Genomic DNA, 20,381 nt, shown 5'->3' with positions numbered 1-20,381 from the left:
CTTTTCTTTTTTAGTTATCTGTTGTACTTGTTTTCAAAAAACTTATATTGTACCCAGAAACGTGAATAATTTAAATTGCTCAATGAGACACTGTAGTCTCAGAGCATCATGGTTTATTGTAAAATTGTAAATAATTCAAGAACAATAAAATCTCTCTCTCTATTCATGCTCAAATAATTGCTTTATTACTCTGCTATTGTATTAAATAATAATCTTTTATTATTACAGGCCTCTATTGAAACACCAGGAAACATACCAGTTGTTTTGTCAACTCCATGCCTCCTTTATCAAACCCAGGCGGGAGGATACCAAGAAGAAGTATCACTTCCTTTAGGAATGGTTGTAAATGCAGTGTTCAAGAATCAAGCATGGCTATATGTTCAAACACCACATGGCGAAGAAGGATACGTGCGCTATGCTTCTTGCTTACCTCTTGGGATTCTTCCACCTGAGTCGTCTGCACCATGGGAATCTCAATCAGATATATTTCCTAAGCCTACAGGTAATAGAATCGAAGAAAAGATTGGGACTAGATCTGAATGTGGAAGCAGATCTGGCCACAGGTACGTTTCTTCATTAGATTTATTAATCAAAATATTTTAAAATACCACATATACAAAAAATGTTTAAGTGTAATATACTATTATTTATCATTGTTAGTGGTAGAGGAGTTACAGTAAATATCACGAATGTTAGTAAGAAAGGATTTTAACATCAAATCCATAATTACCCGTTCCCAATGTTCTAGTTTTTCTATAAGTCAGAGCTAAGTTCTCTTTCATTCCAAAGAAAATTAATAAACCATGTAGCAATGATTCTATCATGTTTTTTTTTCTGGTGCTTTGTTATACAACACTTATGAGTTGTCAAACACTTAGTCTACCTTACTTTTAAGATTGAAGATTTCATTGAGCCAATAAAATTTTCATTTATAACCATTAAAAGTCCACAATTAAATCCATCTTTGCCTATAATTTACCACATAAAACCAAAACTTCAACATTCTATCTTATTTTAATTTTTTTTTTTTTATTAAGAGATGTTTATTTTAAATTCACATATAATTGTGTTCTGTAAAACTGGTAAATTCAATAATATTCAGGAGTACATACTTTTTACTTGAAAATTCATTTTGGTCATAAAACCTTGTCAAGGTATGTGGTTAGTCCAGAAACTAATTTAGGAGGTAAGGAAAAGAAGGATCAAAAGACATTGGACAATGTGTATTTCTCATAAAATAATAAAATAGTAATTAGGAACCGAGTTCCCAGCAGGATTGGAAATAGCAGAGAGTTATCCAGCCAACTTCGTTGCTCCATTCTGTGGAGTATGGAGCCAACTGGCAAGTAAGTTCTAAGGGTATTTGCCTTAGATGCTTGGAAAATGGGAACCGCACTATGTGGGATAAGTGCCTATATGAGTGGGGAATACAAGGTCTTATGGTATAAGCCTTATATTCTTGAAGAATAACAGATGTGGCCTTCAGTTATGTACATAGGAATCTTTTAGAGTTAAGGAATAAAGTAGTAATGTGGTAACTCACTGCCTCCTTTGAAATGATGAACAGGGAAAATTCGTTCAGTAGAGCAACTACCAGGAATGTAAAGGCCTATGAGAGGGACAAACTGTAAGAGACTACCTTAAAGTAGATCAAATAGCTACTATTTAGTTTTCATTCTTTAGAATAGTAAATTCATAAATATTAGTACAGATTACTTATTCATACAATGGTAATACTAAAACATATACAACAAATCAACATGAGACAATTACTTCTTGAATAGTGGTTAATGTCTTGGCTGCTTGGTTGCACCAAGTCAGTCTGTAATGGATCTCAGCAGTGATGACAGCTCCTAAAAGTTTTTGGTTTATAGAAGGACCAGGTTGCTACAATGTATAATATATTTATAGAAAACCTAGTACAAATCCTGATTGTGTTTCAAATAGTTAACTATCTAGTATTAATGATTATTGCAGTAAAAAGGAAAATTTATGAAAATATTTGTTTTGTTTAATTCACCTCTTTTACAGAACACTAACTATATGTGTTTATTTAAACATATCTCATTCTATGTAACTTAAACTACGATTAGTCTGACATATAGTAAGATCATCCAAAATTTTAGATAAGATTGCTGATCTCAACACTGTTTTTAAGGGTTTTTTTTCTGCAGTATTAAGTTATTAAGTCATTAGTGAAAAAGTAATTTTCACAAATAAATTTCATACTCAATATGAAAGTAGAGCAGTATCATTTTTGCATTTTGTAACTATACGATTACAACCAGCTTCTGCGCATAACTTGTTACATTTTCAAAACTTCAGATAATTTTTTTTTTTTTATACTTATACTCAGTCATGAAAAAAACAACCTGTTTGATTATAAATCTCATATTTTCATTAATGATTCTATGAAATAATTAATTTAATACTTTCAGATACAAAAGAAGAGGCTGTGGAGAAGAAAGTGTGGATTCCCTTTACCTAGCAGCACAAGCAAAAGCCAAACGCCAAGTTTTAATTGTCGTTGCAGCGGATTACATTGGAAAAGGAAGAAATACACTCAGTGTCAACAAAGGAGACGTTGTGACACTTATCAGTTCTCACCTCAGGGATTGGTTTTGGGTTAGAACCAGAGATGGAAAGGAAGGATTTATTCCAGCTGTAGTTGCAGGGCATGGTTTCTTATAACAGCGGTTTTTGATGCAGAAAAATCCAATAAGCATCATCCCTGTAGTCATTCAGATACAGTAATTTGTTCCTTAAAAAAAAGGTATATTAATTCTAATTCTTACATCATTGTACCTTTAGTGCTGAAGTGCATAAAACCATAAAAACTGTAAATAAATATAAAATGTTAATATCTATTTTTCAACTTTATGGAGTTGTTTATATGTGACATTAAATATGATTGTAATGATTAGTAACAAAGTTGATGATACTTTTGTAAAACTAAGAAGTTACTTATAAGAGAGTATTATTTATTTTTTTTAAGATTAGTTTATGTATGATTGCTATATTGCTTTTGAGTAGCAAAGCTAGAGGTATTTTAGCTAAATTATGTTTGTTTACTCAAAAACAGTGTATTTTGTTTTGAATAAATTTTGAAGAAACAACCATTGAAGTTTCTTGATATTAATTTGATCCCTGAGTCTTTTGTTTGAATGCAGGAACAGTTAAAGCTGATTAAAAAGTACTTTATTAAACCTAAGTATATTCAGATTGTGATAGTATAACGCTTATGTACTGAGTCAAAACTATTCGAAATTTACTTATTTTTTTATTAATTTATCTATGTTTTGGATGTTCAGAGGATACTATAAAATAACAAAAAAACAAACTTCAAAATAAAAAATATTCTATTTTACATGTTTTAACATGACATTAAAAATGTATCAAAAATATCGTTATCAAATGTGTTCAGAAATCATAATTTTTTCATGTTTACTTTTATCAACTGTTAATAACATTTTCGCTTATTCTCAAAATGGTTTAAAACTGGTGGTATACCTCAAAACCTCAACCAATACACTTACGTTTTAAAATGAAATCCAATTTCAGAGAAAAAGAAAATCCCAACACACAGCATATCTTAACTATTATTTCAAATAATGGCTTTTAAAAAAAAAAATTCAAACTGTAATGAAGATGTTTTTAAAATGGGACATTACAGTAAGAAATCAACGATTGAAAAATGGATTCGAATAATTGTTTTAACAAAAGTGAAACCATAAAAAGAAATTATGCAGAGATGCAGGATGCCTATGTATACTAATACAGATGTAATAAAAAGTTACTTAAGTCAAAATCAGCTTCGTAATGGTGAAAACAGTGGCAATCTGAAATAGTTAAATATTAAGAATGAAAGATTTATTGCTAATTAAATTAGAAAAAGAAAAGTATTGAATGAGTGCTTCTCAGAACTTCTGGACAATGAAACATAAATTTTTCAACTGTTAATAGTGTTCAAAGGAAGAATGTTTATCTCAGAAAACTAGCAAAAAAAAAAAGCTTTCATTAGTCAATATGCAAACAATTTTTTAAAGAATACTAATGCATTTCAGAATAATGTAATCTTTTTAGATGAGTCACATTTTTAAATAAATGGTTCCAATGGGTAAATAATGATTTGAAGGAAACCAAACAAAGAATTAAAATAAAAAGTTATGCATAAAGAGACAGTTAAACATGTAGGAGGATCAGTGGTGGTTTAGGGCTGGTTTTCTTCAAAGAGGATTGCTAATCTTACATTCATAGATGGACTTGTGGATAGATTCAATAATGTTAATATTTTCAACATAAACCTAAAAAAAAGTGCAAGAAAAATATGGATTAAATCAAATTTTAAACTATATCAAGACAGTACCCCAAATCATAATGCGTCAACTAGAAAAGCTTGACTGCTGTAAAAATACCCTTATGTTCTGGAAAAACCTCACTAATCACCCAAACTAAATTTAATTGAATATTTGTAAGCTTACCTAGAAAGATATATTAGTGATTATTATATTTCAAATTAAATTTATCTGAAGGGAAAATTAATTCTTCAGTGTTACTGAACAAGGGGTAATTATCTAATTTGTTAAATCATTGTTTAAAAGGATAAAATATATAATTAAACAAAAATGTTAATTGGCTAATTATTTATAAATTGGTAATACATTAATTTAACTGTGTATTTAATTTATTTATGAATTTAATTATGTATTTCCGACTATAATTTCGATATAATTTTAGTGATTCGTCAAAAACATGTGAAATAATTTTATTTTTTTTATGTGTAGTATCATCTTAGCATCAACCAATCAGTAACAGCTCCTAAAAAAATCAAGTAAAGATCCTCATTAAATTCTGGCATTTGTTAATGTTTGCCTAAACTTACATGATTTTTAAAGAAATGAAACTCAAAACATTAAATAATGGCACTTAATCAAAGCACTCTAAGGACCTGGGTTCGAATCCGACTGGGCAGAAAATTGTTTTCTATTACACTGTTGCAGTGAGTCAACCCTGTGGGTTCTGGAGTCCTACTGGGGTCCTCCTAGCCTCATAAATTGGGTAAAAATCTGGAGGTCGAGCGGGATTTTGACCAAATCAACTCCTTGCACAACCATTGGTTTATTAACAGTACTTGCTTACAAAGTACTGCACTCTTAACCCTTTATGGGTTGTAGCGGTACAGATTTTAATTTTATTTTAATTAGAGAAGAAATCTAATTATAACTAGGAGGACGACTAAATTGTGACAATTAGAAAACTAGATAATATTTCTCTTTCAGTACGAATAGGTGAGGGAAATTCAGAGCAATGTAGCACAGGGTGCAGAATATCAGTTATCTGAATTTTTCTAATATTATTTTCAAAAAATAGATTGAATAATAATAGCAATAAAGGTGGTTATATTAAGCCTCTTATGTTCATAGGCTCCAGTACTTAAGAAATATTGAGGACAATAAGGTTAATGTAACTTGATGATATTATTAAATGGGAGGAGACATATAATGCCATAAATAAAGAAACAGTCCAGTCATCTGTTTTCAGAGAGCATAAATACTATACACTTACAATAGTGAATTTTGTAACATACAGGTAGAAAGTCTTGGAAGACATTAAAAAAATAATGAATTCACTTGTAGGAAATTTTATATTATTAATTAAATCTCCTTATTCTCAATGGAATAATATTTATATTAATAGTGTGATTAATTTAAATTTTTTATGAGTAAATAATTTAACTAAAGGGGTTAGGCATAAACTGCCTTCATCCCTCAGTGCTAACGCCTATACTAGCATTAAATGTATGGAAAAGAGAACTATTTACTATTAAATAGCAATTGGTTATTAATATAATTGCAATATGATATCAACATATCTACAGGAAACTTTTTATTTCTATTTACTATATCCTATCGTATGTTGGTTGCTCTACTAAGAATAAATTATACCTTAGTTACACAGTTAGACCTAGGTACTTTTTAAAAGATATATTTATTAAATAGCTTGTATGGTAATGAAACTATCTAAATAAAAAATAATCATTCATAGAAACAAAACTATATTTTTCTTTAATAATTACCTGATGACTTCTATTTAAACATTTTCTTCTTTTTTTTAATATGTACATTATCTAACAAAATAATTTATATACGAAATAACTCCACCTCTGAAATTAAATCAATCCCGCTACAACCCATGAAGGGTTGGAGGTGCACCACTTCCTGAGGAAGTACTGTTACTAGACCGACGGTTGTGCAAGGAGGTGATTTGGTCAGATTCATCGCATGTATAGCGACAGTAAATATACTTTCACTCTAAAACACATTTACAGGGTATCAACAACTTCAAATCACACCATGTATTATGACCAATACCTCAAATATTGTGAAATATAGTTTCTAATACAAAACAGTAAAAGAGCCAAAATGGAAAAAAAAGGCAGTTATTTCAGCCCAATTTGTGATTACTTTAATGAAAACTATGTATAATTAAAAGTCAAAATTGATGAGTCTGCCAAGTATATGTATAGGAAATACTAAGTGGCAGTTATTTCAAAACGTTAAAAAGAATTATATTTTCTTTCGGAGCTCCATATCTTTAAATATGGAAAATTACTAACAACACTAAAAAACCTAATAGAACATTATTTAAATAAGAGTAAATTTTCTAAAATATGAACCTTAATATATAGCAATTTACGTTCAATAGCTCTCAAGATATAGCTTTTTAAAAAAGCAACATTTCATAAAAAATGCACTGAAAAATCAGTAGTTAGTGAATTTATTTTGAGAAATCTATATCTAAAAAACCATTTGAGATACAAATGTGTATTAACACTTAGATTAAAGCTAATTTGATGTAATATAAATTAGTTTATTACATTTATCTTCGTAGGAGTAATAGTTTTCATGATATTCAACAAACTAAATTCCCAAAATGTTGATTTCTAGTTTTTCGGACAGACCTTTTGGATTTATGAAAAACAATATTTCTTGAACCATAAGACGTACAGATGTCTGCCAGTACTCAAGTTAAAAATAGTTATATGTACAATAAAGTAGTTTATCTTCTTAGCATTAGTAGGTTTTATGATATTAGATAGAATAAATTCTCAAAATGCTGATTTCTAGTTGTTCGAACAGACTTTTTGGGCTTATGACAAACAATATCTCTGGAATTATAAGACATACATTTGTCTGCTAGTAATGAAATCAAAGTTAGTTTGATGTGCTATAAAGTAGTTTATTATTGGAATCTTTGTAGGGGTTGTAGTTTTCATGATATTTGCTATAATAAATTGACTTTGACAACATTTCATGAGCAAAATTAAAAAATATATATATTTTTTAAAAAATCAAACGTTTTATTCGAAAAATTAGAAATTTACGTTTTGTGAATTCAGTTTGTCAAATATCATGAAAAGTACAACTTCTACAAAGATAAAAGTAATAAACCACTTCCTAGAACATTAAATTAGCTTAATTTAAGTGTTATTAGACAGTTGCACCACTTATGGTTTTTGAGATATAGATTTCTCAAAATAAATTCACTAACTACAGATTTTTCTGTGCATTTTATTTTTAAATGCTGCTTTTTAAAGAGCTATATCTTGAAAACTATTGAACGTAAATCGTTAGATTAAGGTTCATTTTTTAGAAAATTTGCTCTTCTTTAAATGATGTTCTATTATTTTTTTGGTGTGGTTGATAATTTTAAAGGTATGGAGCTCGGAAAGAAAAAATAATTTTTTTTTTAGCATTTTGAAACAGCCACCATTTTTTATTCTCCCTACCTATACTTGGCAGACTCATCAATCTTGACTAGTAATTATATACAGCTTTCATTAAAGAAATCAAAACTTGGGGAGAAATAACTGTTTTTTTTTACCCCGGATCTTGTATCATAACAAGGCAACAGGAACTGATACTTGAATAAAAAATATCGTAACTGCAGATGCACCTCCGATATTATTTGTATTACATACAATAAAAAAAAATAGTAGTGAGTAGCAGCTGTTAAAAGTTTTATTTTTCAATGCACTCGAAATAATGGGTAATATAATTTTGTGATTTTTTTTTTTTTTTTGGAGCGGGTACTAATTATTATCCTCAAAACTAAAATAATGTTTTCCCGCAAGTTTTCATTTTGTTAGTAAAAATTCTTTACGATCGAGCACTTCATACATATGCATGTCGATACAGAGTTGAGCAAATATTATTCGAATGACGAGAGACGAATACATTTTTATTCGTGAATTTTCTACTCGAATAATCAATTATTCGTACAAAAAAATATGATTAGCCATCTGAATACTTTTTCATTCGTCATTATGTTACACGAATAATCAATTATTCGTATAAAACATATGATTAACCGTCCGATTACATTTTTATTCGTCATTATTTTACGAGAATAATCAATTATTCAGGAAAAACAATTCGAATAACCATTTTAGTCCATTTTATAGAAAAATAATCTCTTATTCGAAAAAATTAAATGATTAGCCATCCAAATACGTTTGTATTTGTAAAAGACGACATTTTTTGTCTTACAGCTATATATACATATATTTTATGATCGCTTATAGATTAATTTTAACTTTTCTGATGTCTAACATATAAGGGTCCCTTTTTATGTTATGAGACATGCAGAATAAGAAAATGATATCTATGTTAAGACCGCGTATCGATTAATTTTAACTATCTTGATTTCTAACATGTTAGGATCTCTTTATATATGTTGAGATATGTAGAATAAGAAAATGCTATCGATTTTTAAGATTTCCTATCGATTTATTTGAACTTTCTTGATTTCCAACATGTTAGGGTCCCTTTATGTTTTAAGATATGAGTGCCAAAAATGAAAATGCTATTGATTTTATGATCGCGTATCGATTTATTTTAATTTTCTTGAACCCGAACATGTTAGATTCCCTTTATATGTTTTGAGATATGCAGAATAAAAAAGTACTATCGATTTTAGTATCACGTATTGATTTATTTTAACTAAGATAAGAAATCTGCATATCTCAAAACGTAAAGAGGCCCTAAAATGTTATAAATCAGAAAAATTAAAATAAATCTATAGTATTTTCATATTCTGCATATCCGAAAACCTATAAATTGGTCCCTATGTGTTAGAAATAAAAAAATTTAAATAAATTGATATGTGATCTTAAAATCGATAGCATTTTCGTTTTTTACTCGTCTCAATATGTGAAATAGGACCCTAAAACATTACAAATTGAAGGTGGGAAAAAAATAAAATAAGTGAATTAAAAAAAAAAAAATCAAATTTTTATTCGAATAATATGTATTCGACTAATTTTTATTCGAATAATTTTTCATTCGACTAATTTTTTATTCGATTGAAATAGTATTTTAAATATTCGAATAAAAAAGTATTCGGATTGTTTAGTCGTATTTTTATTCGAATAAAAATTTATTCGTCTCTTGTCAATCGAATAAAAAAGTATTCGTCTCTTGTCAATCGAATAATTTTTGCCCAAATCTGTGTCGATATTGACTTGTATTTATGTTTCGTTTTTTTCTTGTATAAAAAACATATGTTTTTACAAACTTTATAATAAGGTTTATGTTAGTTAAAACAAAATAGAAAAAAATATATATATGTTTTTATGAACTATTTAGCAGGTTTCGGTTAGTTGAAACTCATTAAAAATTAGAACAATGTTACTGTGGCGTTGTACTTCTAATTATTTAGAAACTATGGGACGTAAATACATACGGCACGCTTGAATTTATGTTATTATTGTTTTATTAGCCAACCAGTGGGATAGTGCAAACTTATTATTAAAGTTTCAAGGGAGTAACAGTCATACCTAATACAATTAGTCCTAGTGCTTCATAAACCTAGCCCCAAGGGTCTGTGGAAGCAGTAATTTTGTTGTTAAGAGATAGGCACCTCTTCAGGAGACAATAGAGTTAATGTGGCACAGTTTCTGTTTGCACATGATGAGTTAAGTACACTTTGAAATATAATATGTCAGAAATAGCGAAGGTAGAGAAGAGGTCCTCCTTCCACATTGTATAAAGCAGCTCATTGTAAAGTAGCTAGGACAGTTAAGTTCTCCATAATATTGTCATTATAACTGAGATTTTATTATTATTCGGGTTTTCTCGCTATTGTGGGTTGAATATCTGAGGTGGGAGACATAGAAGTCCAACCACCTTCATATTTTTTTTATTTTCTCTTTTCAAATATTTAAAACCTTTCACACTATACATGCTGTGTCTAAGAGAACTGACCGTTGAGCCTCTCTTAGTACATCAACAGGCACTCCCAAACCATTCACGCCTGCCACTGTCAATTTTGGTACGAGGCCATTGGTGGATATTATGATTAGAGTTGTGGTAACTCCCTCCAAATGATACAGTTCCTTCAATTCAGTCGCCAATTCCTGACATTTCCTTAGTTTTTCTTCCACAGTAGAGCTTATATTATTATCGCTTGGGATTCCGTCAGCAATAAGTTCTGCTTTCTTTTTTTCTTAGATCAATCAGGAGAATATCTGGTTTATTATGACGTACTGTATCGTCCGTAATTATTGATTCATCCCAAGTTAGAGCTTGAGAGGACCTTTTTGGAGGAGTCTATTTGGGTGGTACTTGTAGTATGGGCTCTTATTTTCAATTAAGTTGTACTTTATCGCCAATTTCTGATGCAAAATTTTGGCCACATTGTTGTGCCTTTGTAAATGTTCAGTACCAGCCAACACTCCACATCCACCTGTGACATGTTGGATTGATTCCAGCGCTACCGAGCATAATCGAAACTTATCCGATGCTGTTGCGTCTTTCAGCACATGCTTCCTATATGATCTGGTGGCAATAACCTGATCTTGGATTGCAACCACGAATCCCTCTGTATCGAACAATAGCCTTCCAACTGTTACCCTTTTTTTTTTTTTTTAATCCCCCTCCCTTGCCATTTCTGGCATACGGGGTGCGGAAGCAGTGGGGTAGTTCGCGCTGGGATTGCGCATTCCAGCTGTTACCCATTCAACTGATCTTTCTTTGTCTATGGAGGCTTCTTTCAGTTGGCTGTAGAATCTCCCATGCAGAGACTTGCTTTTCTATTCCGCCAGTCGTTCCTTTTCTGAAACAATGTTCAGTTCATCCGCTTTGTTATTATTATTATTATTATGGTCGGTTGTTCTCGCTATTGCGAGCTGAGTATCTGAGGTGGGAGACCTAGAAGTTCAACCACCTTCATATTTCGGTTGATTTATTTATTTATTTTTTCAAATATTTAATAATTTTCGCACTATACGTGCAGTGTCCAAGAGAACTGACTGTTGAGCCTCTCTCAGCACATCAATAGGCACCCCCAAACCATTCATGCCTGCCGCTGTTGATTTTGGTATGAGACCATTCGTTGATATTATGAATGGAGCAGTGGTAACACCTTCCAATTTTTATATTTCTTTCAATTCTATCGCCAATTCCTGGTATTTCCTCAGTTTTTCTCCCACAGTAGAGCTTACATTATTATCGTTGAGGACCCCTCCTCAGTAAGTTCCGCTTTCTTTTTTCTTAGGTCTATAAGGAGAATGTCTGGTTTATTATGGCGTACTGTATGGTCCGTAATTATTGTTTCATCCCTATATAGCCTGAGAGGACCTTTTTTGGAGGAGTCTATTTGGGTGGTACTTGCAATAAGGGCTCTTATCTTCAATTAGGTTGTACTTCACAGCCAGAGCCTGATGCAAAATTTTGGCCACATTGTTGTGCCTCTGCAAATATTCAGTACCAGCCAGCACTCCACATCCTCCAGTGATATGTTGGATTGATTCGAGCGTTACTGAGCATAATCGACACTTATTTGGCGTTGTTGCGTCTTTTAACACATGCTTCCTATATGATCTTGAGGCAATCACTTCATCTTGTATAACAACCATAAATCCCTCTGTCTCGGAAAATTGCCTTCCAGCTTATTATTATTATTATTATTATATTCGTACTTTGTAGTTTGTTTTAACCAATTTGTTTTAAAAAAACAAAATTAATAATAACATCATTATTTTTTTTAATTTGTTAACTTTTATTTACTTAAAATTGAAGATAAATTAAATGATTTAAATACATAAATAAAATTATATGAAAGAATATTACTATGTTAAAAAAAAAAAAAAAATCTGTACCAATATATAAGTGTTCATTATTTTTGAAAATATTTTTCCTTCCCCTTTTCCTATTGCATACACTAATAAAATATTCCTTTCAGTCATATTACCGAGAAAAAACAAAACACTCTTTGCCGAGCCTGTGCCAAAAGATGGATTTTCAAACCTCAGGCTATATTTAGTCCTCCGGGTTGGATGTTCTTTAGTTCTCTTATATTATTGTATTTTAAAATAATAATCAAGTAATAATAATAAGATTCAACAGATCCTCTCGCGAGGCGTATTTTGTTGTTTTTATGTACATCTAATTTTCAACAATTATTTTGAATTTTAGCATTTTGCCCACTTTGTTTTTCTATGCAAACAAATTATATTTTTTTGTTTTTGCATCCTTTGGCTCTTAATGTTTAATTGGTGTTTCGTTATTTTTTCACATTTTTCTTCTTTGAATTCATTATGGAGAATCTTAAACCTAATGTCAAGATATAAGCAAACGACCACAAGAATAAACTTTCTTCTCTAGTAAATAAGTTTAAGAGATGACCTTCATTGTTCCATTTTAGAATAAGACCAAAGAATTTCATTTGCTGAAACAATTCATTTGAACAGGCGTCCTCGCCATTAGCCCATTAATACTATCTCAAGCGTTTCCAATAATAGTTCTCCTCTCTGCAAGGCATTCCATAGCCTTCATCAGTCCAACAAATATCAATATCAAAAATACCAAAAAATAAAATTGGACATACAGAAGGACAGGCACGGTAGAAAAAACTCTCAGTTAAGCCTAAATACCACATATGACGTACATCTCTCCCTCGATGTTCCATTTCTAACGATAATCGTCATTCGTGGTTCCATCAAGCACAATTCAAAAAGGTTGAAGGTCCCACAGCTGCAGTAACTCTCGAGAGTACTTGTACCGAAGAAGGTGAAGTTCTTCTTGGAATCGCTATTGAGGAAGTTATGCACATTCACGAAAAATACCAGCAGATAAGAATTGTTACTGGTAGTCAATATTTATTTATAACGTTGAACTGAGTTCAAAAATTGTGGCTAAAGATAGAGCCAAGAAGCCTTCAAATTTAGGTGATCAGACAGATCGGTTTAAATGAATCCATGAGGAATTAAAGGTGTGAGTTATGGGGGGGGGGTGGAATGCAAATCTTCAGTAGGTCCCCGCTCCCGAGTCATTGCGATTCCCAAGATCACGAGCAGTTTACCTCAAGCTTCCTTGCTCATTTCTTCGATGGATAGCTACACTAGATATTTGGAAAATCCTTATTTCTGGATATTTACACCAGTAGATTCATTCATTTTCCTTGGCCGAACCAATTTAGGAATCCTCTTTCATGAATATTTTCCATTAGAGGCTCCTAAACTGTCTCTTCTCTCATTTTTTATTCGGTCAAATCCCGTTTTACCGAGGGATTTCCTCGGGGATTTCATATCTGGGCCTTGTTGTTTACGGCTGTTGGATTAGCACCTGGGTACTGTAAAATACGTTAAATATAATACTGCCAAATCAGCAACATTTTATTTAATCAATTTCCACCATTCAAAAAAGATCATCCGTAAACATACAAAATTTGTGTAAAGCATTTTGTGCATGTTGTTTCCAAGGAAACACATTAACTTTTTTTTTGTTTTCAAAAAGTTAGTTTTAGTTTTAGTTTTTTGAAATGAATGAACTCCATGGTTGATAAAGTTAAGAGAATGCAATTCAATAAAGATTTCGTATTGAATAAACAGCCTCAAAGATTTTATACCAACTTTAAACACTACTTTAAAAGGAAAAATTCTTATTAATAATGTTTTATGATCACAAAAGCCACTTTATTTATCTTGCAATTAACGCATATCGAATTTTTTATTTCCTTCTTAGAACTGTTAAGAGATTAAAATAAAATAAAGTAATTTGTAAAGCCCTAGACTTTATTTATTTGATTATCCGTTTTTGATGAAACGAATGATTACCGTTTACTGATCAATTGGAGTCTAAATAGAAAATAATTAATAAGAAAAAAATAATTTTTTTTTATGAGTTAAGTAAAGGCAACAAATAATAATAATAATAAACTCTCCAAACAAATAATGTCATGTGAAACCAGAGAAAACATATGTAACGTAATAACACTTAAACACAAACAAGTAACACAAGTACAAGACACAACACAATTTCAGACATGAAAAACTAATAATACATCATCACCGACACTAAACTTTGAATGGCACAATGAGTCGGTGTTGGATTCGAGAACTTTTCAAAAAAGCACCTTATCCCCGTTATTACGCGATCCAGATCAGAAGGTATTTAAGTACTGATATACTATTTATGAAAACTACTTATACAACTTTAAGGATAAGTACCTAGACACGGTCCCTAATACTTAAAAGATTACCACTATTAACATACTCACTAAAACTTGGTTTTCAGCAAAATATGTGATCAAGAAGAATATAAAATAGTAAAGCCAGAACCTGTACATACAACTTGTATAAGTCAGGTGAAGGCATTGCATGACAGGGACACACATCCCGTAAGTCATGTGATCATGGACTTGGATGGAGTTATTCTTGGTGAGTATATATATTTTTTAATTTAATTAGTCTATCATGCTAAAGATAAACAAAGGTTGTTTGTTTGTTTGTTAGTTTTGAAAGGGCGTTTAACAGCCTGGTCATCAACCCCCGTTGGTTGTTGGTTTTGGTAAGGCCTAGTTGTTTTAGTCATAGCTTTGGTACGGTGTACTGATCCGCACCAATTATAATTAAATTTGTGGCAATTATAATTTGTTTAATAATCGTTACGATATTGGAAAGAATGGTGAAAAGCAGATTCACTGACTGTTCTAATTTTAAAAATAAGGCAAGCTAAATAGATAATTATAATAATTAAAGGCTGGTTATTAAGTTAGTCTGATGGATGAATTTAATGACTTTTACAATTACAGATTCGTCGTTTCTCAACGCCATTGGGACATTTGTTGGTAACCCTAACTGGTTCAGAGTTGATGTGTAGTGACGACATTCTTCAAAAATGTGTTTGACGGTCAGATTGCTATTACATTTTGAACATTTTGGAGGTGCCTCTCCTGTTATGAGATGGATGTGTGTCAGTCGGGTATGTCCTATTCTGAGTCGGGTGATCACTACTTCTTCACGGCGTCTACTTCGGGTTGATGTTATCCAGGACTTCACATCTTTCTTTATAGGTTTCAAAATACTGGGTGGACTTTCATCCCACATTGCCTGCCATCTTTTATTAATAGATTCCTTTAAAGGGTGAGCAAGTTCCTTTGCAGTTAAGATTGCTGCGGGTCTACCTGGGAGGACTAGCGCTTCTCTAGCAGCTTTGTCGGCCATCTCATTTCCCGTAATACCAACATGCACGGGAGCCCAGATGAAATAGACTGATTTTATCTGTTTGGTTTAGCATTATTAAGTATTCATGAATTCGTTGAACAAGTGGGTGAACTGAATACATTATATCTAGTCCTTGAAGAGCGCTAATGGAGTCCGATATTATTACCATATATATACTATATTGCCATTTGGTATATTTTTCATACAAAAGTAAAGGGCGGATGCTATGGCACTTAGTTCTGCGGTATATATATTAGAGAGATGATGCAGTTTTCTCTTATGGGTTGTGTTTGGTGTCACAAAGGCAGATCCTGTTGCGTTATATGACTTCGAGCCATCTGTATATATAGAGGTATGTTTTGGTAGAGTTTGTAGCAGTTCTCGGAACTTTGCTTGATATTTTGACATTGTTGTATTTTGTTTGCGGTATTTAGGTAGTTGGAGATTTACATTTGGACGTTGGTAAGTCTAGGAGGGCGTGTTATTTTGTGGTATGTTGGTGGCTATTGCTTTTAATTCTGTGACAGTGGCCGATAATCGTTCAGCGAGGGGTAGTGTTGTTGTTGTTGTTGATTGTTGCTTAAAGGCGTAAAACCCTTTAGTCATCAACGCCTAAGGGGTAGTGTTGTATTTATCTTCTGCTGGAACTGTCTAGAGAATTTAGGATTAAAAATGTACTTATAAGTTGGATGCGAGGGTTGCAGGTATAGCCGGGAAAAATAATTTGTAGCTAATAGTTGTCGTCTAGGGGTAATATTCCAGATTCTGCACATAAACTTAAAATTGGACTGGTCCTAAAGGCACCTGTGGCAATGAGGATTCCGGTGTTCTTAACGGTGTCGAGTTTGGCTAGGCTTTGGAAGCGAGCTCAGCCATACACAAAACTTCCATAATCAAGTTTGGAGCGGATTAAGGCTATGTATATTTTAAACATCATTGATCTATCAGCTCCCCATGATGTTTTGCCGAGGACTTTTAAGATTTTAATTTTACCTATGCATCTGTTTCTAAGTGTACTGATATGGTGGTTTCAAGAAAGACGCCTATCGAATATGAGGCCTAAAAATCTACAATGTTCGACATACGGTAACGGAGAATCTCCTATGGTGAGTTCTGGGGATGGAGGTGTTATTCTTTTTCTGCTGAAATGAAGACATTTAGTTTTCTCGGTTGAGAAGGTAAGACCTTAGCTGTTTGACCAGTTTTTTAATCGATTAAGAGCTTCTTGTAATTTGATTTTTATTTGGTTTATATCGTTTGAGCGGCAGATAGTCCACATGGAGCATCACCTTTATTCCTCTCGGCATGTTTCTTCCTAAGTCATTGATGGCCAGGGCAAACAATGTTGTGCTGAGAACACATCCTTGTGGTACTCCGATTTTTTGTTGGAAATTACCAGAGAGATGATTTCCTATTCTGATTTTGAATGTCCGTAGGGATATAGAGAGTCCAAGATACCCTAGTTCTCTGTGGAGTGGAGTCCCGTGGAGTTGAATCACCTCTCTGTTCAGAGGTGTGGGTTCAACTCTAGACTGTATAAATAAATTGAAACGAATATATTATTAAAAAATGTTTCAGCAAATTTATATTTTCCAAGTCATATTATACTATTTATGTATTTTTTGTTTTGTTTTAAATTACAACGCTTTTACAGATTCAATTCAGTATAACGCAATTTCCCACGAAGATTACCTAATGAAATGGAGGAAACATTTAAAAAATAAAACAAAGTATCAAATATTGGGTCTGCGTAATGTAGATGCTGGGAAAATCGTAACGGACGAATATGAATTGCCCTTCGGTCCTGAGGTTTATGCACATGGGGTATGGCAGATTCAAAGAGATTTGTACCGCGGGGCAAAAATAGTAAAAGGTAAAAATTAGTTGTAGTATATTTAATTTTCTTGTTACTATAAATAATAATAAGGATATATAATGTTTTATAGTTTTATCATAAATGATTCAAATGTTGCACCATTTTTACTAACTTTAACAATTAAATTTCGAACTTTGGGCATTATTTTACATATTTCTGAATATAGAAATTGCAGTAAACTCTGTTTGTAATTGTTTTTTTACAGGAATCGATGATATTGTTTGCTATTTCCTGCAGAACAAGATGCCTATAGCACTGATCTCAAGCGCGCACACAAAAGCTTTTAAAATCCTTTACTCCAAGCTGCATGGATTCGAAAAAAATTTTTGCCATGTAGTACATGCAGATGAGGTGGTAGATGGTAAACCCAAACCTGAAATTCTCATCAAAGCAGCCAGGATGTTTTATGATGGACCTCGGAGTTTATCAAAGGTAAAATTATTAACATGGATACTGGGAGATTACTGATTGACCGTGAGTATTAATGAATGGAATATGGTCCGGGCGCGGTCAAATAAAACTCAAGTAATTATTTATAGTGTAAACATAGTTACAAAGAAAAAACATAGAGGAAAATAACAGGGGTATACAGTGAAACGTAAAGTTTAATAAGAAAAATTAAAGGTTATAAACATTAGATGAAAATATAGTAGAAAGTATACCCCTGTTATTTTCCACTATGTTTTTTCTTTGTAACTATGTCAAGAGTTTGTATCTTTTTTAGCCCTGACGAAGCCCTGCAACGTGGGACGAAACGTTGGCTCAAATAAAAATAGTACACCCATTTACTTTTTGAGTTTTATTAGACCGCACTCGGTCCATATTCCATTCATTAACATGAATAGAGTTCCGCAAAAAAAACATTAAAAATAGAAATGATATTCCGTGGTTCTTCCAAAAAAACTTTGAACTCTGATCATTATTTCAATTTAATTTTTTATTCTTGTAAATTGGTCAATTTAAATGAGTTTTTAATATAATAAACAATGTATATAAAATATACAATAAAATGAAAAATTATTTATTTTTTTTAACGTTTTGAAACAGCCGCCATTTCGTATTCCCCCTAAATATACTCATCGACTTGACTAGTAATTATACGTAGTTTTCATTAAAGTAATCACAAATTGTGGTGAAATAACTGACTTTTTTACCATTCGGCTCTAATACTAAAAAAAACCTATCCGAATCAAGACTGTTTAAACAATATTGTTCTAATTTTTAATTTTATATGTTTTAGTATTTGGTCATAGATAGCAGCTATCAGGGTGCATTAGCAGCAAAAGCCGCAGGCATGCAAGTAATTTTGTGCACAGACTCACAAATGCCAGAGGACATGCGAGCAGCTGCTAATGTTGTGCTCTACGATATGGCCCAATTCGATCCCACTGAATTCCACTTGCCAGAAAAGAAAGTTAAAAAGAGGAAATGAAGATGTGAAACTGTGTCCAGCGTGTCTTAATAAATTGTGTCAATCAATTAAATTGCCTTCTCTATAACATTAACTTTTTTAAAAAATATATAAATATCAGTTCAAGTCGAATTCCACTTTGGATTTGAAAGTTTTAAGCGCAAGCAGATTTCCTTGTTCTAGAAAAAAAAAATATATATATGTTATAACGTCGTTATTTTTAGTCATAAAAACGTAAAAATAATTCTGTCCGAACAATAATTAAACAATCTGCTAAGTTTGCTTCTACCATTTTTATACCTAAAAACTGAGTTAGGCAAAATTTGAAAAAAAAAATAGTCTAGAAACACTTTTCACATATTGGGTTTTTGAGTGGGAAAAATAGATTTTAAAAAAATCCCCTTTGAATGACTTAATACAGTCCATGAAGTTTCTGTTACATTGATTATTTTAAATAAAAGTCCCAAAATAAAACCTAAAAATCAGGATTCAAAGCTTAAGCCCTAGCAAAACCATCTGTTGCAATTTCTATTAAAATTTTATTATCAGAGAGAAATGCTTTATTTAACCATGCTGCCCAATACATCGGGTGCTATAAAACACAGCATACCAATAAATCGAACATAAGACATATTTATATTTTTTTTTTCCTTATTCCCTTCCTACCCTTTTACAATTAATAATCTTCTATACACTAGATAAAATATATTACATCTATTTTTCCCCTAATTAACAATTTTATTTAATTTGACAATCTTATTCCATTTATTTGGCAATTTTATAAACCCTATCCCGTTCCTCCCCTCTCCAGTGATCTGCAGCCCACGTTTGATCCGTTTAACAAATTAAAATAATTTATCATTAGATAGCAATATAAAATCAAATCAAAGACACAATAGTCAGTAGATCAGTTTAGAAAAAACAACAAATAAATAGATTAAAATATATACACACACACACACACCCACACACATATATATATATATATATATATGTATATATATATATAGTCATATGCTCTTTAATGAGTAAATCGTTATTTTTTATATGTAACAGATTTTAAGTATAATATCCTCTTTTATGAGTAAAGAGTTATTTTTTATATATAAATGATTATTAGTAGGTTTTATGTGATTTATCATTTCAACATGTTTATTTATAATATTAAACCTAAAAGCCAGCTAACCAATTTTGTTAAGTCAAATATGCAGTCACAAAAAATATCGTTCAAATTCAAGTTGGCGGCATGTGTCATGCGAAAAGTTCGTTAAATCGCGCCATGTTGAGCAGATTCAAATATTTTAAAAAACTCTATTCTAACTTCTCATCATAATTGAAAATGCAGGAAATTTAAGAAAAAATAGAAGTCAAGAAATAGAATAATATTCAGATATAGCTAAAGAATAATATTCAGAAAGTAAATCATTTGCAAAAATCCAAAACTGTTGTGTGACAATCGTTGTTTACATAGAACATCGAAACAGGTTTTCGTTTTTGGAATTCATTCGTTGGGCGGGCAAGGAATGATGTTTCTTGGATGAGGAGGCCCTCATCATCTCTTGTCCTGCTCAAGAATGGACATCTTGAAA

General features: G+C 31.5%; 2 protein-coding genes across 2 annotated transcripts in view; both read left to right on the top strand.

Annotated features, from left to right (window-relative positions):
* LOC106677515 (SH3 domain-containing protein Dlish) overlaps positions 1–2,993 on the top strand; it is a 145,233-nt gene extending 142,240 nt beyond the window's left edge. The window contains exons 4-5 of the mRNA XM_067045660.1: positions 229–563; positions 2,439–2,993. Coding sequence (XP_066901761.1) covers positions 229–563; positions 2,439–2,691 — 588 coding nt within the window. The 3' untranslated portion in view covers positions 2,692–2,993. The remainder of the gene's footprint in view (positions 1–228; positions 564–2,438) is intronic.
* Positions 2,994–14,250: 11,257 nt separating this feature from the next.
* Positions 14,251–18,865, top strand: LOC106677516 (pseudouridine-5'-phosphatase). The gene is made up of 5 exons (XM_014415496.2): positions 14,251–14,449; positions 14,577–14,719; positions 17,160–17,378; positions 17,587–17,813; positions 18,622–18,865. The coding sequence occupies exons 1-5, from the start codon at positions 14,376–14,378 to the stop codon at positions 18,811–18,813; spliced, it is 855 nt and encodes a 284-aa protein (XP_014270982.1). The 5' UTR covers positions 14,251–14,375; the 3' UTR covers positions 18,814–18,865.
* The last annotated feature ends 1,516 nt before the right edge of the window (positions 18,866–20,381 follow it).

This window comes from Halyomorpha halys, unplaced genomic scaffold (genome assembly GCF_000696795.3).
Source record: "Halyomorpha halys isolate HHAL.00 unplaced genomic scaffold, Hhal_1.1 Scaffold101.1, whole genome shotgun sequence".
In the NCBI taxonomy this organism is placed as follows: domain Eukaryota; kingdom Metazoa; phylum Arthropoda; class Insecta; order Hemiptera; family Pentatomidae; genus Halyomorpha; species Halyomorpha halys.
This window is presented reverse-complemented; position numbering and strand designations above follow the sequence as displayed.